We start from the raw sequence: 27339 nt of genomic DNA, 5'->3' as shown, positions 1-27339 counted from the left end.
TTCATTTTTTCCGAGCCACAACAATTAACGACTTGCACAACACATGAAGTATCACATAAGAGTTTCATAACTTTTTATAACCATCTCACTAAACAAACAATTATTCTAGTGTGAATGATTTATTTATTATGCAGCATACAGTATATAAAAACACCTGCACAGAGATCTTCAAGATAATTTAGAGCATAAAACATTTCCATTTTTCAGACAGAATTTCTTAATGTGAATGACAATCAGACAATTACATTTGACATTTACATTAGTACAAGAGATCTGCATCAGAGTACAAGCACAATACATTTGTCACCACCGAAGCACGAAAATGATCCATTGTTGCAAGTAGCATTTCTTATTGTGTTTGGCTTTTATATGAAGTCCACGGTAAATCAGAGAAACAGTGCGCATGTCACATCCAACAGTCATTTGTGTTAAATACATAGTTTACATTTTCTGTGATCATAAGTGAATTTAATAACAAATAAAATAATGTTTCTACAAATAAAATAATGGTATGAGTTATAAAATAATTATTAACAAACAATTAAAAGTAAAATTTAAATATAAAAGCAAACCAAAGATGAAACACAAAAAAGAAAAACAATACAGTACATGAATACAGTACTAAAATAACAGACAAACAAAACACAACACAAGCCTGGAAATCAGCTTATTGGTGCTTCAAGAGGTTCAACCTTGCGCAGCTCCTATAGGTGAAGGTGTTAGACCCCGGTGGTGATCTGCGTGACATCTGAGCTCATGTCAACACTGGGCTGGCAGCGGGACTCCAGTGATGACATTTCCAGGACTAGTCATACCTGCTGATTTGTCCTGTCTACCGTGTGGCCACTGGACTGGCCTACACGCTGGGGATTTCTGGTGCGTGTGGAGTTCTGGAGGTCCAGCACGGACGGACTGGGAACACAGAACTCTCGGAAACAGCGCTTAAAGTTCTCGTCCAGGAAGGCGTAGAGCACTGGATTGAGGCAGCTGTTGGTGTAGCCAAGGGCAATGCAGAAATGCCAAGTGACGGTCTGCAGGAGGGAGCTTGGAATGGTCACCAGGGCCTTGATGATGACGAAGATGTGGATCGGTGTCCAGCAGATGATGAAAACCGCCACTACCACCAGGACCATTCGGGTGATGCGCCGGAGGTTGCGGTCCTTCTCCTTGGAGCCAGACAGCATGCGCACACTCTTCAGGCGGAGGATCATTAAGCCGTAACAGATGGTGATGATGAGGACGGGCATGATGAAGGCAAAGATGAAAACGCAGATCTTTAGGAGGTTCTCCCAGTACCAGGAAGGATGGGGAAAGAGCAAAGTACAATCAGTGATGCCAAACGCTGTGAAAGTAAGAATATAGCACAGTACAATAACACAGTGAGTCATGTGAAAATCAATTCATATTTGTAAAGATGACAGTTACACCACTAGTCACTATTTCTTCAAGGCATTGTTTAGGGAGACTCAGAGACCCAGGCCTTCTGCTACGGCTATTAAACCGCCTTATGATTTTCTTCCTAAATGTCTAGAAGAGACATCAATCTAAATTCACTCAATACCAATTTTCTGCCTCAACACTTCTTTCGTCTCTGCAAAATTTGTGTTGTCACAGTAATAATACGGGATGTTTCTGGTATTGAGGAAAATATCTTAATATATTAAGAGGAGATCAAGCTAAGAACTGGGTAAGTGTGTTGAAGTACTTACAGGGTTGCGGAAAAACTATCGTACTGTATGTTATATAAACAAACATTACTATCTAACATATTAACATTATATGGTGATGTATGGTTACTCGGTTGGTTTTTCTAGTTGTTTTAAATATAAATTTGTTCCATAAAACAATACTTTTTTAACAATTGTTTGGAAAAATAATTATTAATTTACTATAGAATATCATTGTTCATTTATAAGAAAAACGCAATATGTGTCTATAATGATGTTTTTTGAACAACCATCATAACACAAAATAGATTTCCTATTCATTTTGAATCAATAATACCAAAAAATGACAGTGAGGGAGTTACTTGTGAAGAATGGTTCACTTATTGAGTCTGTTTGAAACTGTTAACTCACAAGTGTGATGGATTGCTACTGCCAATATTGACAACTTTAAATTATTGTGGTAGATTTTTAGATTTTGTCCAATTTGGATAATTTTAGTTGCACTCAATAAAACACAATAAATTACCTGAAACTATCCATACAAATTAAAACAAATTAATGACGTGAAAGTCTCTGTATCTAGTCAGACAATTTAGAATTTTGTACTGGCATGACATCATCTGTCACTTTGTGGAACAAGACAATATCTCATTTCAAAATGTAAAACTGATTGCATTTTTTTCACTCTGGTTGGCTTAAAGAGACTTTTTCAATTGCTCACTCACATGTCTTTCCAAACCTGTATGACCTTTTTTCTTCTGTGGTACACAAAAGAAGATATACGTCTTTGGGTTTTTTCTACTTGCATTATAAAACAGTTCAAAATATATCTTTAAAATATCTTCTTTTGTGTTCCGCAGAAAGAATGCCACACAATATCACAGCAGACATTTAATTTCTGGGAGAAGCATCACTTTTTCTGCACTAATATCCAAATTTTATGTTGAATGTATTGAATGTGGAGGCAAACGTACAACTGCTGTGGTACTCAATAGTGGTGGAGGCCATGACCATGACAGGGAGACCGATGGCAGATGAAAGGATCCAGTTACACACGTTGACAATCTTAGCATTCCGGGGGGTTCTGAAGTCCAGGGCTTTAACCGGGTGGCAAACAGCAATGTAACGGTCAACACTCATAGTCGTGAGGGTAAAGATACTGGTGAACATGTTGTAGTAATCAATGGACATCACAATCTTGCACAGCACATCTCCAAAAGGCCATGTACCCATCAGGTAATTGATGCTCTGGAACGGCAGAGTGCTTGTTGCCAAGGCATCTGCTAAAGCAAGGTTGAAGATATAGATGTTGGTCGCAGTTTTCATTTTGGTGTATCTGAAATGGATAAAAATAGATCAAGATCATTACATCAGCTGTGTTCATTAAATAACGTGTATTCAAGGAAAAGCATTTTGATCAGGGTGAGTAATGGGAAAGTGAAGGTACTATAGAAATGTTTCTCAGAAAAATACTGAAATAAACAGAACAGACATGAAAGGACACCTCATATAGTACACCTGTTTCATATCACAGCCTAAAACGATTTCAGTTACAATACAAATGGTGCATCAAGCCATTAAGCAAGGTACCTTGTGCATCTTATAATGCAACTAAGACCATAATTATATACACCTTTATGCAAATGTTAGTCTCCACATGAATACCACTGAGTAATAAAAAAATTAACCCGTAACATATTTACAAGCTTTTGATCAGCTGTTTATCAAATTTAAAGGTATTATGAGGTGAAGTACAGACTCAAGGCAATATTCTTTTATGGATTACTTCATACTAGTATATTTAGAAATGTGCAGGTTATTTTTCAATAGGATAAATAACCCTCTAGCAGAAAAGACCACTGGTAGAATGTACGTACATGGGTGGATGGATGGATGGAGGGAGAGAAGAAGGGATAGATAGATAGATAGATAGATAGATAGATAGATAGATAGATAGATAGATAGATAGATAGATAGATAGATTTTATTTTAAAAATGAAATGTTAAACCCTACAGTTCACAGAGGCAATACCAACCATCGCATTAATAATATCGCTGTTGGAGTAGCATGAAAGAATGGTTTGGGCACATCACTAGCACAGCAAGCTAATTACTCAAGGCATTATTTCCTTAACTGAGTGGCGCATGGTGTGATGAAATGGAAAGAAACCTTTGGTGCAGAAAATGGAATATAATTTTCCAAGCTATTGTCTGATAGAGAACCCCATGAATAATGGAACAACAGGGGGATCTTTCAATCGCTGAACAAAAATGAGATATTGATTTAAACAATTATTTAGTCTGGAATAATAAAAACTGATTGTAAAATGGTTGCCTGCATTAATCTAAATACGTAAGCATTTCATGAAATCTTTTCATGAATAATGCATAACTCATGGAGACTTGTCTCATATATTCTGACTTTTAGCACCTATTTTCCATGTTCAGGTCTCTAGCGGTTGCTTAATGGGGAGTTCTGAGAAGTTATAACAACTCACTTCCTTCCTTTATCAAGAAATTGCTATCTAAATGGTTAATTCCTTAAACTTTGTTCAGGAGAAAACTGCAATAAAGCATAATTTCTTGCGAATGCACAAGACAATTCTTTAGATACTCTTGGATATGGCTGGTATTCTTCTGTAGTAAACACATCCAGATGAAAGAAATACCTACTTTAAAGTCTATATGTTGTTAGCGTGTTCGCCATGTGCCGAAATGGACTATGAAGATACACAATTTCTGATGTATTGCAATAGCAGCGGAGATGATAAATTAACAGCATTTACACTATGTAAACTACAGTACCATCTCAGTAAATATGATTATGGTTTGTCAGAGCTCCACTGTTTGACTTTCACAGAAATAAACATAAATCAGGACAAAGTCTAGTCAGTCCAAATATATACAGTCAACTATAAAAATATAGCCAGTGTGTGAACAAAACAACTTCTGCAAAAACTGAGTGTACATTTGATTATTGCAGCTGCAGTTCCTCTTAGCTGACTGTCACAGGCCAAACTCAAGAAAACACTGAAGGCCAAAATCATGAACATGATCATAAACATGGACTGGCTAAGCCTTCGATTCCATTTACATGTCTGTTCCCATTCATATGGGTTTCATACCTTGCTGATGTAATGACAGAGAATAACCCATTGTGGGGAAAAGGATTTGCAATTTCAGTACAAAAAGGAAGAAACATTAGCCTTATTTTCCTTGAAAATACAAATATATTTAAATAATCATTTTAAAATGGAGCACAAAAATGAAAATGGAGCACAAAGTCCATGCTGCTCAATCAATCCATCCATCCATTCATTCACACTATACATTCAAAAATGTAAAGCAACAATACACAAGAATATTAAACAGCACAATTGTTTTCAGCTTTAATTTCCACATCACATCAGCATATTAGATTGATTTCAGAAAGTTCATGTGATAAAACTGGAGTAATGGCTGCTGGAAATTCAGCTTTGCCACCACAAGAATAAATGACATTTTAAAATATATTCAAATAGAAAACAGTTATTTTACATTGTAATAATATTTCATGATATTACTGTTTATACGTTTTTTTTTTTTAACAAATTAATGCAGTCTTGGTGAGCATAGAGCCTTTTATCCAAAACATTAAATCTTAACAACCCCAAATGACATTTAAGTTAATGTTCACATACTGTAGTTATTTATTGACAGTCATTTTTGTATCTTTTTGCATCTTTTACCTATATTATTTGTTAAATAATTGGAACCAGATATAGAGACAAAAAAGATTCAGTCAAGAGAGTAGTTTAATTTGATTTATTTGATTAATTTGATCGTCTTCTGGTTAATTTGGCATACATTGCAAACAACGTTAACTGGCCATTGTACATCAGAGCATTGTCTGGAAGATAGATGGAAATTAAATTAAATTAAAAACATTTGGGAGGCCCCGGGGAAGACCGAGGACACACTGGAGGGACTATGTCTGTCGGCTGGCCTTGGAACGCCTTGGTATCCCCCCGGAAGAGCTGGAGGAATGTCTTGGGAGAGGGAAGTCTGGGCGTCTCTGCTTAGATTGCTGCCCCCGCAACCCAAAGCATCTGTGAAATCATGGATTTATGGATGGATAAAAACATTTAAAATATTTTTTTCTTCATTAAAGCATCTGTGAAATCACCTAGACACAACACTCCTCCCAATGGTGAAGTGGATTCATTCATCAAGTCTCGTTCAAGGGTTTAGGCAGGCAGCCGTTACTAATGATTACCTTGTCATCCTAAGGCTCTTTGCACCAAATGATCACACCACTTATGTTTCCCACAAGCACTGACTAATAAGGGCATCCCAGGGATGCACTGCACCTCTGTACTTCACATTAAAAACATCTGAGGTGAAATGCCAGACGTTTGAATTTAATCACTGAACAGAGGAGCTGTTCTTTGGTGTTGTGGAAGCACATTAAACTTGTATTCATCTTCCTTGCTGAATCGACATTGATGATCAACAGTATACAGTATGTTGTATTTTGGATGCTGGTGAGCAGTTCTTTACAGAAACTCTTACTGTACACCTATAACAACCCTGAAGCTTTGTAAAGAAACTGAGAGAAGTTTACCAGGAGAATAAATGCATGCCTGGCAACCAAGACTTCTGATTAACCTAGTGGAAGGTGTGCAGTATTGCTTATGGAAAGTATTAGGAGTGTCATCCGCCAGCTCAGAGCAAAGTCCATAAGTTAAGTGAGAACACCTGTCAGCTCTGAGATGAAGACAGGCACATGTCTACAGTTAAAACGTTCTACAGAGAGTGGTTAAAAGCAACAGTTCAAGCATCAAATCACAGAAATGAAATACCTGTCATTCAGAAGTAGGGCTGGGTGGTATATTGAGTTTGTACAAAATATTGATATATTTTTAATAGGCGCAATAGAATAAGAGCGCAATAATTGTGTCATATGAAGAATTTTAAACCTACAAATAAGTGTATTTCATGGGTCTCCAACCCTGCTCCTGGAGAGCTACTGTCCTGCAGATTTCAGCTCCAACCCCATGCAGTCAAACACATCTGAAGCAGCTAATCAAGGTTTTCAGGGCTACTTGATAATTACAGACAGGTGTGTTGGAGCAGGGTTGGAACTGAAGTCTGCAGGATAGTAGCTCTCCGGGAGCAGGGTTGGAGATCCCTGGTGTGTTTTATGATAGCAGTAATGGAGTCATCAAAAATAAAAATGCAATTAATCTGTGGTCTTGTTTATTTGCTTTCATTTTTAGTTTAGTGAATGGAACTTATTCCCTAAAAAACAAACAGTGTTTTATTGGACAAAATTGGGCAGAATGTTAATAACCTTACTTTCACTATATTTGTCTTCATTGCCTTTAATAGAAATACAAAATTATTCAAAAAAATAATAAAAAAAAAAAAAAACATATATATGTATATATATATATATAAAGGGAAAAGAGAGAAAGGAGAAAGATAGAAATACAGACAAAAAAAACAGAGATATGAGAGAGAGAGAGAGAGAGAGAGAGAGAGAGAGAGAGAGAATCCAAAAAGAAAATGTAGAGAATACCAAAATATAGATCGCACTTCAGCCCAAAAATACAGAGATATGAGTTTTTGTCCATATCTCATATATTAGAAGGTGTCTTTGTCCATGTCAGTTTTCATTAGTGAAGTTTAACTGATTTAAAATGTCTGAGTACAATTATTATCTCTGCCTCTGGCACGTAGAGACAGCTAATGCTCATAAAACATGACAGGTGACATACGGTGAAAATAGGGATTTTAAATACCCCATCCGTGGACCTTAAGACATTGATGTTGAGAATGTTTGTTGCAGCATGTTTAATTTTCATCTGTTACTGTTCTAATTCTCATTATTATTTCCATAAATTACAAGACATGCTTAACTTTAAAAACTACTGACTAGTCTAACGGAAAAGCTCAGGTCTTTACGTTAAAGAATAATTACTGTTAAAACTGTATGAAGACAAACCATAATAGATTAAAAACATAACACCATTTCACTCATATTAGATTGTTCGTTTAAATTATCCATTCATCAAAGACTCCTGAAGACTCACGTTTTCCAAAAAAAAAAAAAAAAAAAAAATATCAAGCAGCACAATAGCTTTCAGCATTGATAATTATAAGAATTGTTTCTTGAGCAGCAAATCAACAAATCAGAATGATTTCTAAAGGTTCATGTGACACTGAAGACTGGAGTAATGGCCAGATTAATTCACTCATATTATTATTTTCTTTCCCCAAAGACAGTGTATTTGTAAATGACTTTTGTTGAAGAAAAGAACAGTGTAGTAACCAGGCAAATCAGATTTTGTTGTGAAAAAACTAAGGACTTGCTTGTTGCTAGGGAACACCAGAACATGGGCAGATTTTTTGTACCATTTACCTATGTGCAATCTGCTAATAGATATGGACATACTGCTATGCTAAATTCCAGATATTGTTTTAGAAAACACTTGGAACAAATTAACTTTATGGTGTTTGTGAATTAAATGCTGCACTAAAAAATGAACTTAAAATGGCATTTGAGTGCCATAAGTGGGAGATGTGCATCACAAATAAAGGATGCTGACTCAAAACATAATCGAAGCTTTTAAAATTACATGCTGGATCTCGCTATTGTCTATTTGATTTGATAGCATGTATATGAAAAAAACAACAACATTGTTTACTTATCAGCCTTTAAACACAAGCTGTCAATCCAACTGACAAGCTTCTAAAATGGGCATCAGCAAATGTTTTCATCTATAAAAGCCAGAAAGGAAGAAAATGGGATAGAAGCAGATGAATAAATCAAAAGCTCCTTTTCTCTTTTTGCTTCTTATTTCAAAGCTTCCAAAATGGCAGAGGAAAATATTATAATGTAACCAAAATGGATCAAGACAAACTAATTTGGGTGAGTCATGCATGAGTTGCCTATGCTGATTCAGAACTAATCAAAGGTGACGTTTACATTTAGAATGTCAGACACAGTCTAGCTAATGCATGCTGGTGCCAGCACCTGGAGTCCCAACAACAACCAGCCAGCTTGTGCTTATGTTTCCATGCCAATCAGATTGCTGTCAGGTGCAGTCTAGTCATCTGTCAAGAATAAGTGTGCTGACAAATAGTACTTTTCATGTCATTCTGTGGCTCTCAGAGGCTGATGTCTCTAGGAATCTGTTTAGGCTTTGAACATGATTTATTTTCATTTAATATATTCTCTGTTGCTGCAGTCTAACTGCATTTGCTCTGTAGGTGGCCAACCCAAATCGTAAATGAAAACTGTAAAAAATAGTAATGGTAAAATAGTGTAAAAATGCTACAGTAAAAAGCTGTTTAATGATTAAAGGTAAGTTCCCTTTACTACTGTATATACATGGAAACAGACATTTAGTAATTTACAGTAAAATACTGTTAAATGTACTGTTTTTGTAAGAAAAAAAAAAACAAATCCTATAATTTACTGTGAAAAAAACATAAACAGACATTCCCAGAATTCCCTGGGTGACACTTCACATTGATGGTATTTTGTTTAACTAATTGTGCTTCTTTTTTAACCGTTTTTGGTTAGTTTATGTACATTAGGGTCCCACGCTGCGTCCTCTAGAGGGCACTAGGGGAACGCCTCCAGCGTGACCGGTGTCTGAAGAATGAATGAAAAAACGACAATGAACTTGACATTGGCAGGCGAAAGCCTATGACGTAAACAAATGAGCGACTGGGTATAAAAGGGCACCTGTAGAATACGTCATCCTCTTTTTTGTCTTCAAGCCTTTTGTACGGAAGCACATGTGTTTGACTCACGAGAGAGAAGGATGCACTCCCTGTTTGCATTCACGGAACTACTAGAGCAGAGGTCTGTACTCAAGTTTTTGTCAGCGTTTGCATGAGCTTGTTCGCCTCTCGGGGGAGATGTGATTGCATTTAGAATGCCTGTATGCCTGATTCTCTTTGAGGATTTAGTGCCTCTCACCCGCTTTTCGGGTCTCGTGGCTGCCGAGGCAGTTAATCAGGCCGATCACATGGGATTGTAGGCGGGGCATGGAAGGAAGGAATCTGACGAGGAGTGCTTTCTCTTTCAGAATTCCTTTTTGTTTTTATTTATTTTACAGAATAGGAACTGTGTATAATGTGGGATATCTACATTATTGGTGAAGGAGGCTCCTGACTTGGTGTAATAGCAGGTTTTTTGAGTTGTTAGGCTCTTGTTTGAGCCTCCTCATCCTCTCAGCCCAGGTATGTGTATTTTTAGGTCAGCATGGTTTCTGCTATGCTGAGCACTCTGCTCCCTAGTATTTTTGTTTTGCAGTTATTTCAGGTTGTGAGGCTCTCTGTGAGCCTCCCTGATCAGCTGTTCTTGAGCCTGGTAGCTCCCCTCCCCTGAGGGTCACTATGCTGAGATCACAGTTCCTAGTGCTCTCTCAACAGAGCTCTGTGGCTCTAAGGTTGCTAGGCTCTTGTGGGCCTCCTCGATAAGTCGCTCTTCAGGTCGAGCTTTCGAGTACTCCCCTCACCTGAGGGCCTTCGTACCGATTGCAACACTTAGGAGCATGGTTAGTACTCCTTGCTTAGTATTCTACAAACCCGATTCCAAAAAAGTTGGGACACTGTACAAATTGTGAATAAAAACAGAATGCAATGATGTGGAAGTTTCAAATTTCAATATTTTATTCAGAATACAACATAGGTGACATATCAAATGTTTAAACTTAGAAAATGTATAATTTTAAGGGAAAAATAAGTTGATTTTAAATTTCATGCTATCAACACAACTTAAGTTGGGACAAGGCCATGTTTACCACTGTGTGGCATCCCCTCTCCTTTTTTAACAGTATGCAAATGTCTGGGGACTGAGGAGACAAGTTGCTCAAGTTTAGGAATAGGAATGTTGTCCCATTCTTGTCTAATACAGGTTTCTAGTTGCTCAACTGTCTTAGGTCTTCTTTGTCGCATCTCTTTCTCTTTATGATGCGCCAAATGTTTTCTATGGGTGAAAGATCTGGACTGCAGGCTGGCCATTTCAGTACCCGGATCCTTCTTCTACGCAGCCATGAAGTTGTAATTTATGCAGTATGTGGTCTGGCATTCTCATGCTGGAAAATGCAAGGTCTTCCCTGAAAGAGACGATGTCTGGATGGGAACATATGTTGTTCTAGAACTTGGATATACCTTTCAGCATTGATGGTGCCTTTCCAGATGTGTAAGCTGCCCATGCCACACGCACTCATGCAACCCCATACCATCAGAGATGCAGGCTTCAACTGAGTGCTGATAACAACTTGGGTTGTCCTTGTCCTCTTTAGTCCGGATGACATGGCGTCCCAGTTTTCCAAAAAGAACTTCAAATTTTGATTTGTCTGACCACAGAACAGTTTTCCACATTGCCACAGTCCATTTTAAATGAGCCTTGGCCCAGAGAAAACCCTTATGCACAGAGATTGTTCCAGATTCTCTGAATCTTTGGATGATATTATGCACTGTAGATGATGATAACTTCAAACTCTTTGCAATTTTTCTCTGAGAAACTCTTTTCTTATATTTCTCCACTTTTTTTCGCCGCAGCATTGGGGGAATTGGTGATCCTCTGCCCATTTTGACTTCTGAGAGACATTGCCACTCTGAGAGGCTCTTTTTATACCCAATCATGTTGCCAAGTGACCTAATAAGTTGCAAATTGGTCCTCCAGCTGTTCCTTATATGTACATGTAACTTTTCTGGCCTCTTATTGCTACCTGTTCCAACTTTTTTGGAATGTGTAGCTCTCATGAAATCCAAAATGAGCCAATTTTTGGCATGACATTTCAAAATGTCTCACTTTCAACATTTGATATGTTATCTATATTCTATTGTGAATAAAATATAAGTTTATGAGATTTGTAAATTATTCAATTTTTTACTCACAATTTGTACAGTGTCCCAACTTTTTTGGAATCGGGTTTGTAGCTTTGGAGTCGTTATACAGTGTACTCCGCTTCCTAGAGCTCTGCTTAGACAATACTATTAGTATGTAGACTCTATCGTGAGCCTTACTAACTGTGTCAATCTTACACTTAAATCAATACTCCACCCAAAAAAGAAAATCATAACACTAATAACACACACCTCCTATCAATAAAACACCCAAAAACCAAAATAACTCCATTAATCACCCAAACACAGTATAAGATAAAACCCGTAAGACCTCCGTTCATCTTCGGAACACAGTATAAGATATTTTAGATTTAGTCCGAGAGCTTTCTGTCCCTCCATTGAGAATGTATGTACTGTATACTGTCCACATCCAGAAAGGTAATAAAAACCATCTTCAAAGTAGTCCATGTGACATCAGAGGGTCCGTTTAGAATTTTTTGAAGCATCGAAAAATACATTTTGGTCCAAAAAATAGCAAAAACTACGACTTTATTCAGCGTTGTCTTGTCTTCCGTGTCTGTTATGAGCGCGTTCACAGCACTGCAGTTTAGTGATATCCGGTCCGCGAACGAATCACTCGATGTAACCGGATCTTCTTGAAACAGTTCACCAAATCGAACTGAATTATTTGAAACGGTTCGCGTCTACAATAAGCATTAATCCACAAATGACTTAAGCTGTTAACTTTTTAACATGGCTGACACTCCCTCTGAGTTCAAATAAACCAATAACCCGGAGTAATTCATTTACTCAAACAGTACACTGACTGAACTGCTGTGAAGAGAGAAGTGAAGATGAACACGAGCCGAGCCAGATAACGAACGAAACATTGACTCGTTCTCGAGTCAAGAACCGGTTGCATTGGTTTTCGGATCACCAGTAGTGATGGGAAGTTCGGTTCTTTTCCGCAAACCAGTTCTTTCAGACAGTTCGATTCAATAAACCGGTTGAAGAAAACGGTTCACCAGTTCTTTTGCGCTCGACGTAATGACTTCATTGTCGATGATTGCCCTTGATTCAAGCCTTCGGTTTAAACGCGCTCATAACATTAGCACAGAATCAGTTCAGAATCAATGATCAAAAGAACCAGTTCAGTTCAGACGCGCTGTGTGTCAGTCTGCTTCACGCTGAATCACGCATGCGCAGTATCATCAGCTCCTCGGTTCTCGAATCGGACGCGTCCGACAGAAACGGTTCTTGACTCGAGAACGAGTAAATGTTTCGATCGTTATCTGGCTCGGTTCAGTCAGTGTACTGTTTGAGTAAATGAATTACTCAGGGATATTGGTTTATTTGAACTCAGAGGGAGTGTCACCCATGTTAAAAAAAGTTAACAGCTTAAGTCATTTGTGGATTAATGCTTATTGTAGACGCGAACCGTTTCAAACTGATTCAGTTCGATTTGGTGAACTGGTTCAAGAAGATCCGGTTACATCGAGTGATTTCGTTTCGCGAACCGGATATCACTAAACTGCAGTGCTGTGAACGCGCTCATAACAGACCCGGGAGAGAAGTCAATGCTGAATAAAATCGTAGTTTTTGCTATTTTTGGACCAAATGTATTTTCGATGCTTCAAAAAATTCTAACGGACCCTCTGATGTCACATGGGACTACTTTGAAGATGTTTTTATTACCTTTCTGGACGTGGAACAGTATACCGTACATACATTCTCAATGGAGGGACAGAAAGCTCTCGGACTAAAATCTAAAAATATTCTTAAACTGTGTTCCGAAGATGAACGGAGGTCTTACGGGTTTGGAACGACATGAGGGTGAGTCATTAATGACATAATTACAAGTTTAGGGGCAACCAAATAATTAAAAACTCCTCCACTAGGGTTGGGTGTTGTGAGGCTTCCTCTCGTTTAAGAGTCATCCTGCTGAAGCCTCCACCCTTCAGAGCTCCGTCTTTGGCAGTAATATAAGTTTATAGGCTCTTTCTTTTTGAGCCTCATTAACTGCCTCTGGCACTGAGTGTAGTCAGGTCTCCTCTCATTTTAGAGAGTCGTAATGCTGGGACCTTCACTCTTAAGAGCTCCTCCACTAGGGTTGGGTGTTGTGAGGCTTCCTCTCGTTTAAGAGTCATCCTGCTGAAGCCTCCACCCTTCAGAGCTCCGTCTTTGGCAGTAATATAAGTTTATAGGCTCTTTCTTTTTGAGCCTCATTAACTGCCTCTGGCACTGAGTGTAGCTGGGTCTCCTCTCAGTTTAGAGAGTTGTTATGCTGAGACCTCCACTCTTAAGAGCTCCTAAACTAGGATTGAGTGTTGTTAGGCTTCCTCTCGCTTAAGAGAGTCATCCTGCTGAAGCCGCCGCTCTTCAGACCTCCGTCTTTGGTGGTAACATGAATTTGTAGTCTCTTTCTTTTTGAGCCTCACTAACTGCCTCTGATGCTGAGTGTAGCCAGGTCTCCTCTCATTATGCTGAGACCTCCACTCTTAGAGTTCCATACTCTGGTGGGTGAGTAAGTCTATGATGATTGGAGCTTGAACTTGCCCATAAAGCCTAGCATTTCGCTAGCAGGGATGCTGTTCCTTGAAGTCTTGACTTAGGGAAACAGTTACCTGGCCACTCATCCCACAGCATGGTGGCGTTGGTATAATATTCCCCTAGCGCCCTCTAGAGGACGCAGCATGGAGTTCCCTTTAGAAAGGGAACGTCTCAGGTTATGCATGTAACCATGGTTTCCTTGAGAATAGGGAACGAGACGCTGCGTCCCCGTGTCATGCTTTGGTATCATGCCTGTGTCTCCTCAGACAAAAAAAAAAGGATGATGTATTCTACAGGTGCCCTTTTATACCCGCAGTTGCACATTTGCTTACGTCATAGGCTTCCGCCTGTCAGTGTCAAGTTCATTGTCAATTTTTCATTTATGCTTCAGACACCGGTCACACTGGAGGAGTTCCCCTAGTGCCCTCTTGAGGACACAGCGTCTCGTTCTCTATTCTCAGGGAACCATGGTTACATGCGTAACCTGAGACATTTTGTTACAATTGCATTATTTTAGTGTTGTGTGTGTGTGTGTGTGTTTGTGTGTTGATGGTGTATTTGTGTGTGACACTATGTGAACTTTCTATCCATAAGTATTAACCTCAGCTTGTGTGAAAACCTACTACTTCCTGGGGCTTTCTCTTTAATAATATATCAACACAACATTTCTACATAAATAATAAAGATACAAAAAACAAACCCACAGATAAACAACCTAAACAAATATAATAAATAATAAAGTTGGCTTGAGAAAGCCAACTTACTGATCTACTATTTAAACTTATTATTAAGTTGGCTTGAGAAAGCCAACTTACTGATCAAATACCCAACATTCTTATTAGTGGTGCTTGCCGAAGGCAAAGCATCACTTGTATTATCTCACATACTTATTATTCTTCTTTTTCTTCTTATAGATTCCGTACAAATTTCGGCGCGTAACTAGTCCCGCAGTTTTTGTCACAGACCCGCAAAAGAGGCGTCAAATCGTGCGGCCTATTCGGGAATGGTGTGCTATGACTTTTATAAGCGATCGGGCGTACGATGTTCGCACACCGGGCGAAATATCGCCCGAAAAATCGCATAGACAATGCATTGCGGCCAACTTTGACAGATCGTAGCTCCGAGAGAGAATTTCGCAGAAACATGTGAATCACCACATTTGGAGAGGCTATCAGGCTGTGCGAGAACATACCCCACAGTGGGGTATAAGTTGTACCCCTGGGGCGCAAGAGCCCCCCAAAGTTGCCCCATAGACATACTATGGTGAGGGATCGCCCATGAAAACAGCGCGTTTTTCCTACTATGGTAATTTACGTAGGAGTTTTGCATTGAACATAACTCTGGATCACAATGTCATAGAGACATGGGGGTGGCCTCATTTTAATCAGGCAGCCAATCAGTCTGTCAGGATTATTGTGAAGCAGTCAAGCCACGCCCTAGCAACCATTTAGGGCCCCTTAGTAACAACCTCCATAGACTTCCATTGAAAAAGATCAAATGAATATCTTTGGATAGAAGTGTCATAGAAACATGAGGGTGGGCTCGTTTGACTCGGGGCAGCAAACGACCAATCAGGAATCACCTTCAAGACTTCATAGCCACGCCCTAGCAAACCATTTAGAGCACCCTAGCAACCCAAAGCATAGAGGGATATCTTCAAATCTGAATATCATAAAGGCATGGGGGTTGGTTTATATCATTCATAATGGAAAGCAGCCATCATTCCCAGCTGCCAAGCCACTCCCTAGCAACCAAACAGAGTACCCTAGCAACCATTTTGCAAGACCTATCTCTCTGCATCAAAACATCGTAGAGACATGGGGGTTGGCTTATATTGTCAAGCATCCTTTGGAGTATCATCATTGGGAGCTGCCAGGCCACTCCCTAGCAACCAAACAGAGTACCCTAGCAACCGTTTTGCAAGACCTATCTCTCTGCTTCAAAACATCGTAGAGACATGGGGGTTGGCTTATATTGTCAAGCATCCTTTGGAGTATCATCATTGGGAGCTGCCAGGCCACTCCCTAGCAACCAAACAGAGTACCCTAGCAACCGTTTTGCAAGACCTATATCTCTGAATCAGAACACCGTACAGACATTGCGGTTGGCTCTTTTGACTCATGCTAGCAAACTGGAATTCCAACATGCTAGCCATGCTAGCAGTGAATAGCTACATGCTAATAGTGATTAGCTAAGAGATAAATCAGGCTATAAACTCTATAAAAAGACCTAAGCAACTGAGGGCCGAGTTTTGCCACTGCAAGCACCACTCACATTTTCTTCAGGAAATGTACATTCTAGTTATTATTATTCTTCTGAGACTAAATTTATCAACTCTATCTCCTCCTAGAGCTTTAACTCTACAGACTCCAAACTCAGCCCAGCTCTTCAGACTGATCTCGCCGGGTGTGCTATATCTTTTCTAACTGATCAGACTATGGTTTTCATAAAAATGAAGATTAAAAATCATAAAAATCCCATAGACTTTCATTGACGGAATGTTCAGATGAGCCAAGCTCCAACTGTCAAAATTCAAATCTAAACAAACTGAAGCCCATTAGACTCAATCAAGCTTCGCCTCTATGTACTATTTCTAATCCATTTGAAATCATTCAAACTCATCTATATAATATTTCTAATCTATCTATCTTTCTATTTATCTATCTATCATCAAACTATTTCTATCTATCTATCTATCTATCTATCTATCTATCTATCTATCTATCATCTGACTATATCTATCTATCTATCTATCTATCTATCTATCTATCTATCTATCTATCTATCATCTGACTATATCTATCTATCATCTGACTATATCTATCTATCTATCTATCTATCTATCTATCTATCTATCTATCTATCTATCTATCTATCCTAGCAACATGCTAATAATGTTAGAAACATGCTAGTCACATGCTAATCATGCTAGAAACATGCTAGTAACTTGCTAATCATGCTAGTGACATGCTAGTCACTTGCTAATCATGCTAAAAAAACATGCTAGCAACATGCTAGTCACTTGCTAATCATGCTAGAAACATGCTAGCGACATGCTAGTCACTCGCTAATCATGCTAAAAACATGCTAGTGACATGCTAGTCACTTGCTAATCATGCTAGAAACATGCTTGCGACATGCTAGTCACTTGCTAATCATGCAGGAAACATGCTAACAACAAGCTAGTAACTTGCTAATCATGCTAGTGACATGCTAGTCACTTGCTAATCATGCTAGAAAACATGCTAGTGACATGCTAGTCAATCGCTAATCATGCTAGTGACATGCTAGTCACTTGCTAATCATGCTAGAAACATGCTAGCGACATGCTAGTCACTTGCTAATCATGCTAAAACTTGCTAGCGACATGCTAGTCACTCGCTAATCATGCTAAAAACATGCTAGCGACATGCTAGTCACTCGCTAATCATGCTAAAAACATGCTAGCATGCTAGTCACTTGCTAATCATGCTAAAAACATGCTAGCGACATGCTAGTCACTTGCTAATCATGCTAGAAACATGCTAGTAACATGCTAACCATGCTAGTGACATGCTAGTCACTTGCTAATCATGCTAAAAACATGCTAGTGACATGCTAGTCACTCACTAATCATGCTCGTGACATGCTAGTCACTTGCTAATCATGCTAGAAACATGCTAGCGACATGCTAGTCACTTGCTAATCATGCTAAAACTTGCTAGCGACATGCTAGTCACTCGCTAATCATGCTAAAAACATGCTAGCGACATGCTAGTCACTCGCTAATCATGCTAAAAATACTAAAACATGCTAGTCACTTGCTAATCATGCTAGAAAACATGCTAGCGACATGCTAGTCACTTGCTAATCATGCTAGAAAAATGCTAGTAACTTGCTAATCATGCTAGTGACATGCTAGTCACTTGCTAATCATGCTAGAAACATGCTAGTGACATGCTAGTCAATCGCTAATCATGCTAGTGACATGCTAGTCACTTGCTAATCATGCTAGAAACATGCTAGCGACATGCTAGTCACTTGCTAATCATGCTAGAAAACATGCTAGCGACATGCTAGTAACTTGCTAATCATGCTAGTGACATGCTAGTCACTTGCTAATCATGCTAGAAACATGCTAGTGACATGCTAGTCAATCGCTAATCATGCCAGTGACATGCTAGTCACTTGCTAATCATGCTAAAAACATGCTAGTGACATGCTAGTCACTCGCTAATCATGCTAAAAACATGCTAATCACTCGCTAATCATGCTAGAACCATGCTAGTGACATGCTAGTCACTTGCTAATCATGCTAGAAACATGCTAGTAACTTGCTAATCATGCTAGTGACATGCTAGTCACTTGCTAATCATGCTAGAAAACATGCTAGTGACATGCTAGTCACTCGCTAATCATGCTAGTGACATGCTAGTCACTTGCTAATCATGCTAGAAACATGCTAGCGACATGCTAGTAACTTGCTAATCATGCTTAAAACATGCTAGCGACATGCTAGTCACTCGCTAATCATGCTAGAACCATGCTAGCGACATGCTAGTAACTTGCTAATCATGCTAAAAAACATGCTAGTGACATGCTAGTCACTCGCTAATCATGCTAAAAACATGCTAGCGACATGCTAGTCACTCGCTAATCATGCTAAAAACATGCTAGCGACATGCTAGTCACTCGCTAATCATGCTAAAAAAATGCTAGCTATGACACTTGCTAATCATGCTAGAAACATGCTAGCGACATGCTAGTCACTCGCTAATCATGCTAAAAACATGCTAGTGACATGCTAGTCACTTGCTAATCATGCTAGGAACATGCTAGCGACATGCTAGCAACTTGCTAATCATGCTAGTGACATGCTAGTCACTTGCTAATCATGCTAGAAAACATGCTAGTCAATCGCTAATCATGCTAAAAAACATGCTAGCGACATGCTTGTCAATCGCTAATCATGCTAGCGACATGCTAGCGACATGCTAGTCACTTGCTAATCATACTAGAAACATGCTAGCGACATGCTAGTAACTCGCTAAATCATGCTAGAAACATGCTAGTGACATGCTAGTCACTTGCTAATCATGCTAAAAAACATGCTAGCGACATGCTAGCAACTTGCTAAACATGCTAGTCACATGCTAGTCACTTGCTAATCATGCTAGAAAACATGCTAGTCACTCGCTAATCATGCTAAAAACATGCTAGCGACATGCTTGTCAATCGCTAATCATGCTAGCGACATGCTAGCGACATGCTAGTCACTCGCTAATCATGCTAGCGACATGCTAGTCACTCGCTAATCATGCTAGAAACATGTTAGCGACATGCTAGTAAACTTGCTAATCATGCTAGTGACATGCTAGTCACTTGCTAATCATGCTAGAAACATGTTAGCGACATGCTAGTCACTCGCTAATCATGCTAAAGACATGCTAGAAAACATGCTAGTAACTTGCTAATCATGCTAGAAACATGCTAGCGACATGCTAGTCACTCGCTAATCATGCTAAAAAACATGCTAGTGACATGCTAGTCAATCGCTAATCATGCTAGAAACATGCTAGCGACATGCTAGTAACTAGCTTATCATGCTAGAAACATGCTAGTAACTTTGCTAATCATGCTAATGACATGCTAGTCACATTGCTTTATTAAACTTCTTAAACTTTTCAAACTTTCTAAACTTTTCAAACTTTCTGTTCAGGCTTTCTCAAGCCAACTTAAAGTTTGTCTAGACGAACTTTTTTATCTAGTTATTATTATTCTTCTGAGACTAAAATTATCAACTCTATCTCCTCCTAGAGCTTTAACTCTACAGACTTTTCAAACTCAGCCCAGCTCTTCAAACTGATCTCGCCGGGTGTGCTATATCTTTTCTAACTGATCAGACTTATGGTTTTCATAAAAATGAAGATTAAAAATCATAAAAATCCCATAGACTTTCATTGACGGAATGTTCAGATGAGCCAAGCTCCAACTGTCAAAATTCAAATCTAAACAAACTGAAGCCCATTAGACTCAATCAAGCTTCGCCTCTATGTACTATTTCTAATCCATTTGAAATCATTCAAACTCATCTATATAATATTTCTAATCTATCTATCTTTCTATTTATCTATCTATCATCAAACTATTTCTATCTATCTATCTATCTATCTATCTATCTGACTATTTATATCTATCTATCTATCTATCTATCTATCTATCATCTGACTATTTATATCTATCTATCTATCTATCTATCTATCTATCTATCTATCTATCTATCTATCTATCTATCTATATCTGACTATTTCTATCTATCTATCTATCTATCTATCTATCTATCTATCTATCTATCTATCTATCTATCCTAGCAACATGCTAATAATGTTAGAAACATGCTAGTCAAATGCTAATCATGCTAGAAACATGCTAGTAACTTGCTAATCATGCTAGTGACATGCTAGTCACTTGCTAATCATGCTAAAAAAACATGCTAGCAACATGCTAGTCACTTGCTAATCATGCTAGAAACATGCTAGCGACCATGCTAGTCACTTGCTAATCATGCTAAAAACATGCTAGTGACATGCTAGTCACTTGCTAATCATGCTAGAAGAAACATGCTAGCGACATGCTAGTCACTTGCTAATCATGCTAGAAGACACATGCTAGCGACATGCTAGTAACTTGCTAATCATGCTAGTGACATGCTAGTCACTTGCTAATCATGCTAGCATAGAAACATGCTAGTGACATGCTAGTCAATCGCTAATCATGCTAGTGACATGCTAGTCACTCGCTAATCATGCTATAAACATGCTAGCGACATGCTAGTCACTCGCTAATCATGCTAAAAACTTGCTAGCGACATGCTAGTCACTCGCTAATCATGCTAAAAAACATGCTAGCGACATGCTAGTCACTCGCTAATCATGCTAAAAAACATGCTAGTCACTTGCTAATCATGCTAGAAACATGCTAGCGGACATGCTAGTCACTTGCTAATCATGCTAGAAACATGCTAGCAAACATGCTAGTCACTTGCTAATCATGCTAGAAACATGCCTAGTGACATGCTAGTCAATCGCTAATCATGCTAGTGAACATGCTAGTCACTTGCTAATCATGCTAGAAACATGCTAGCGACATGCTAGTCACTTGCTAATCATGCTAAAACTTGCTAGCGACATGCTAGTCACTCGCTAATCATGCTTTAAACATGCTAGCGACATGCTAGTCACTCGCTAATCATGCTAAAAACATGCTAGTGACATGCTAGTCACTCGCTAATCATGCTAAAAAACATGCTAGCGACATGCTAGTCACTCGCTAATCATGCTAAAAAACATGCTAGCGACATGCTAGTCACTCGCTAATCATGCTAAAAAACATGCTAGTCACTTGCTAATCATGCTAGAAACATGCTAGCGACATGCTAGTCACTCGCTAATCATGCTAGAAACAATGCTAGCGACATGCTAGTAACTTGCTAATCATGCTAGGAACATTCTAGCGACATGCTAGCAACTTGCTAATCATGCTAGTGACATGCTAGTCACTCGCTAATCATGCTAAAAACATGCTAGCGACATGCTTGTCACTCGCTAATCATGCTAAAAAAATCATGCTAGCAATCGCTAATCATGCTAAAAAAAAACATGCTAGCGACATGCTAGTCACTCGCTAATCATGCTAGCGACATGCTAGTCACTCGCTAATCATGCTAAAAAAAATGCTAGCGACATGCTAGTCACTCGCTAACCATGCTAGAAAGAAACATGTTAGCGACATGCTAGTAACTTGCTAATCATGCTAGTGACATGCTAGTCACTTGCTAATCATGCTAGAAAATGTTAGCGACATGCTAGTTCACTCGCTAATCATGCTAAAAAACATGCTAGTCACTTGCTAATCATGCTAAAAAACATGCTAGCGACATGCTAGTCACTTGCTAATCATGCTAGAAACATGCTAGCGACATGCTAGTCACTCGCTAATCATGCTAGAAACATGCTAGCGACATGCTAGTCACTCGCTAATCATGCTAAAAACATGCTAGCAACATGCTAGTAACTAGCTTATCATGCTAGAAACATGCTAGTAACTTTGCTAATCATGCTAATGACATGCTAGTCACTTGCTTTATTAAACTTCTTAAACTTTTCAAACTTTTCAAACTTTCTAAAATATTTCAAACTTTCTGTTCAGGCTTTCTCAAGCCAAAAAAAATTAAAACTTAACTAAAAATTTAACTACATAACAAATTACTGTATGTTTACAAAATTAAGGCCCATTCAAACAATGAAAACTGAACTATAAAGATAACTATATTAGTGTAGGATGATTTTTAAAACAATTTCTTTATTCTTTTATTCTGGCAACCACAGCTTTTTTATTTTATTTTTTTAACATTGATTTATCAAAAAAAAAAAGATAAAACTGTAAAATGAGCAGTCTAAATAATACAAAATTTTGCTTACCATACCATTATTATTCATCAGCCAAGGCAAGCACTGTGGTTTTATCTGACACCGAATAACATTTTTTTTTAATGATTCCGCAGAGAAGCTTGGCCTCAGATATTCTCATTTAGTTCATTCACACGGCGCAAGAGCTCCAATCCAATGTCAAGCTGGATTGGCCTACAGAGCACTATATCCACCTGTGAACATCCGTTCCCCAGCATCAAGTTTCTGTGTTTTGTGCACACCGCACTGTGTGGATTATTCAGCAGTGACACTAATAGTAATGTATTATAGCCATACATAATGTTCACTAAAGGTTACCATTTTTTCATCTTACCAACTGTAAACACATTTTTTTTTTTACATAAATATGTATCCAATTCATCTTTTAAATATCTTTTGCCAATTTTAGAGGCACATATTTATTCTTAGATACAAACATGACCTCTGTATTTTCATCTTACAGAGAATCAGAGAGGAAAAAAACAACAAAGTAAAATAGTAATATGTATTTCTTTTTTATTGTATTGTCTGTCTTTTTATATTATCGGCAAAAACATAACTTGAAGGGATACAACCCCTCAAAACATCTTCCTTCCTGACAGAAGCCCTATTTACACATTTTATAATGGATCATAAGAACCATTAAGCTTGCACAAGGATCATTAATTTTTGTGATTACCGTCCTTTTGTTAGCTCAGTATACATCATGAGTATATTTACCTGAAAATTCAGAAGTAGAGTTCAAAATGCTATAAATTGAAAAGGGTGTAAAGAGTGGGTGCTGGATTGAGTATAGCAGCTGTCTGAAACCCGAGGACATTCATCATTCAGTTATCGAGAGCACAGTATGAACTGAATAACCCCTCTTTTGGTTGTCTCTCTGATATGATTTTTACTTTTATCTTAATAATTGAATATTTGAGCTTCAGTTGGCACAAATCAAGGGGAAAATAGAGATATGGGATGGATATCTGCAAGCTTTTGATAAATAAAGCAAATGAGATAAATTGTGGGCAGTATTGATTTTTTTGTGCCTCATTGCTTGTGTTCTTTTCTGTGGAAGTGTAAAAACAGAACAGCTTTTAACCTTTCCTCATGAAGCATAGGAGAAACTGATTCAAAAATAATTGATATGTACACATATTTACTCGAATTCTAGTATCCTTCAGCCTAAAGAAATATAATTGATGAATTTTTCCATTTATTTTTCATTTGCTTGTAGCTGCAGGACACATGTAAAGGACACAGTTATTGCTGGAGCTGAAATGTAGTAAACAATCGCATGAGCTTCTCCATGACAACGAGATGCATAAGCTACTTAGATTCACAGCATTTACCCTCTCTTAGCACTTAAAACCTATTTTCTGCACAACTGTGAATGTTTCTCCCTTGCAAGAATGCCTGAACACTGGATGCTCAACAGGTTAAAACAACAGGAATCCAAAAGATTCTGGCCATTTACTCTTTAAGGTCCAATTTCCACAGTGTCAAGCTATGGAGAAGTGAATTCAAATGTCAAACAGATACAATAACTGTTTTAGAACACATTTTACAGCTGTGGATAAATACTGGTGTTTATCATATTGACACCAAAAGAAAAACAATCTATTTAAAAGCCAAAGGTTTTCTAATGAACATCTAGGCTTTGTATCAAGGGAATTCTATGTAGAACTCTATAAATTATTAATATAATTTATGGCATATTAATATCATTTTATGATATATAATAATCAATTATATACCATAAAAGGATAGTTATGTCATCATTTACTCACCTGTCGTTTCAAACCTGTATGACTTTCTTTCCTTTGTGGAATGCAGAATATCAGATTTTAAATGTGTGTGTGTGTGTGTGTGTGTGTGTGTTAAAATATTCCTTTAAATCAAATTTGTTTCCCAACTAGACCCATAATCTTTGAAAACAAAACTATTTATGAGTAATTTTTTTATTTTGTGGTAAAATATTCCTTTAAAGCAAAGTGGTTTCCCAACTAGACCCATTCCTAAACTATTTTGATAACTGTATGAAAGGAAACATGGTAATGTACTTTTAAAACGACATTACTCAATTTTTTTTTTCTCTCTCTAGGCTTATTTTATTACCACATGAAAGGGTTGATAAACTGATCCCAAACTGCAATCGGCTCATTAATCACAGAAATAGATTGCACCTACTGGGCTATGCTTTCCACTGTAGACAGCTGCCTCTAAAACTGTAATTGGTTGCTCATAAACTCTAAAAAGAAAATGACTCTAGAAATGACTGAGTCTCCAAAAAGCAAAGAAAATCAGATGACCTTAAGCAGGGGTCAATGCTTCAGTAATTAAAATCTAATTTCTTGATTCCTGTAATTTAAATGACATGAGCAAATATTAATCTGTTTAGGAAGTGGATAAGAATGTTGTATTCAACATCTTAGGCACAGCATCTCTGAATTAAGTAGTTAATGTGTGCGTGATCTGAAATACAGTGCCACCAATTTAATCACAGTTCTCTAAGACAAACAAGCCCCCACCTCCTCATTGAAATTCATTCACTTGTGTTTAATTACCCTATTGATTGCATCCTTCCCTTATGCCAATGACTGGTCAGATGTGTTTGCAAAGTGTGGTTAAATGAGGCAAGTCACAAAAACACCTCAGTTGACAGCTGTGAATTGTAGGTGCAGCATCATGGGCATGTGTTTTGTACACTGCGCTGGTGAAGCTAAGAGGTGTAGATAACGTCATCTGATTTACTGATATATCCATTCATCCATCCATCCATCCATTCATCTATCTTACTTTTTCCCATTATATTTCCTTTGCATTTTTTTATATCCATTATTAGCCAATCAGTTTCTGCTGCATTTCAGCACCGAATATACACGTGAAGCAATCCGCCCAGTTTTATTCCATTATCTTGTTCTTCTACATACAAAATCTCTCCTGAACGTCAATATGTTACTTAACACTTGTGACTGAGAAGTATGCGTACTTCACCTTATCATATAGAGTGTTAATGGCACGTTGTAATGTGGTGTTCTCCAGTAAGCTGACAGGAACGTAATAGAAATGCGTGCGCAATCAGTTTTTCACTCAGCGCGCACCATTTTTATCAGTGGATGAAATATAGCTGAAAAGCATTTATATTTTATAAATGTAAAGCACACATATTTTATACAAACATATATGAACTACAGCAAGAGATTATTTTTTATATATATTAGGCCGTTTTTGTGACTAAACGACTGAACGCAAGAGAGCAGGGGTTTCTGGAACGAACGTGTCGTTTACGACTCTAATCGAAACACTATCAGAATCTCTTTCAACAGGTCTCCTTTTGAAACTAAAAAGTAGACTAATTAAAAGCCACTAGCCTACCTATTTATCCTCTTAAAGGGCTGTTTAGAGGGAGCCAGCACTCTCGGATGTGTTATGCATCCGCTATATATAGGTAAAACAATTTAGGCTACCTGCGTGCCATCTCTTACCTTATAATAACATACATGACGAGGACGTTGCCCACCAGTCCCATCACACAAACTATAGAGTATAACGCGGTGATTATGATGGCCACTATCACAGGAGTTGAGCTTTTGTCCAGCTCAGCCGTCCTCTCACATCTGGAGCTGTTCGTGTTCACGAGACTTGAGCTGTTGCTGAAGTTTCGGCAGAATACGCTGCTATTCGACATCACTGGGTTAGAAAGCGCATAAAGTAAGTCCGAAATGTTGCCACTCGTTTCCATGGCAAATGCTGTAAGGCTGAAATTCGCTCGAGATTATCAGTCACGTTCTCTGATATCGATACCTGTCCGATTTCAAAGTGTTCTGAATCCCAACCGTTCTGCCTTAAGACGGTCCGCTGCTCTTGCAAGTGTAGCCACCGGTCTCTTTTGTTTATGACTCTACAATAAATCTATCCCAGCTGTTCTTACATTACCCTCGTGAAATTGTATCGAGCGTCTGTCATAGCGCGTATTCGCATTTTATTCAATAAAATGACGTCACATATATATATGCACATGACTAGAGGCTTACAGCAGTCGCTGACTGCTTTCCAGTTCTTCACTTTCTCATCAGTGAAGCTGTATGAATTTACAATCACTGTTCTGCTTGTCCAGCTGAGTTTATGGATTAATGTTGTATTTACAGAATGCGAATTATAGGGTAGTTGACTCCCCAATTTAGGATTTAACTCCGCAAAAGCAAGTCAAAGCAATTTTTTTTTTTTTTATTATTATTATTTTTTTTTTTACATATAGCTAAGTATGTTACTTTCGTCGTGGGTTCAACAATTCAGTAACCTCAAATGTTAGAATACAAGTTAATCGCGCATAGGCCTACTTTCACCTGTCTATAAAGTTTTTTGACTGAGGCCACCCATCCAAAACGTTTGCCTGAGGTAACCACGGCAAATGTAGAACGCTTGAGCTTTTTTCTTTTTTCATTTCAGCATGAAAAATTGACGAAACATACATATTGTCAGTATTTATCACTTCATTATAGATTTATTTAGTTGTATTAATATATCACAAAACTTGACAGCCCACATTGGTCTCCTCAAACCAAGCACAGCACATTTTACACTAGATAAATCTGAATTAATAGCTATTACTGACTTGTCTTTTGTTATATATACACTCTCACAAAAAAAAAGTACAAAAATGGTCACTGGGGCTGTAACTTTTTAAAGGTACAAATATACAAATAGTACTAATATATAGCCTACGTTTAAGGTACCAGTATGCACCCTTTAGAGGTAAATAAGGTGTAAACGAATACCTTTTGAAAAGGTACCACTCTAGCAACAACTTTCGTACCTTTTTTCTGAGAGTATATAAA

At 38.1% G+C, this 27339-nt stretch overlaps 1 protein-coding gene across 2 annotated transcripts; it reads right to left on the bottom strand.

Annotated features, from left to right (window-relative positions):
* Window positions 1-668: 668 nt before the first annotated feature.
* LOC109104964 (delta-type opioid receptor) lies at window positions 669-26544 on the bottom strand. Of its 2 annotated transcripts, none has more exons than XM_042768904.1 (3): window positions 25987-26531; window positions 2642-3003; window positions 669-1342 (listed from the first exon to the last, which is right to left on the bottom strand). In XM_042768904.1, the coding sequence occupies exons 1-3, from the start codon at window positions 26241-26243 to the stop codon at window positions 810-812; spliced, it is 1152 nt and encodes a 383-aa protein (XP_042624838.1). In that variant the 5' UTR covers window positions 26244-26531; the 3' UTR covers window positions 669-809. The 2 variants fall into 2 exon arrangements, with proteins under 2 accessions (XP_042624838.1, XP_042624839.1); XM_042768905.1 differs by having other exon boundaries at window positions 794-1274; window positions 25987-26544.
* Window positions 26545-27339: the final 795 nt, after the last annotated feature.

This window comes from Cyprinus carpio, chromosome A13 (assembly GCF_018340385.1).
Source record: "Cyprinus carpio isolate SPL01 chromosome A13, ASM1834038v1, whole genome shotgun sequence".
NCBI lineage: Eukaryota > Metazoa > Chordata > Actinopteri > Cypriniformes > Cyprinidae > Cyprinus > Cyprinus carpio.
Note: the sequence above shows the minus strand (reverse complement) of the source record. Positions and strands in the feature narration are given on the sequence as shown.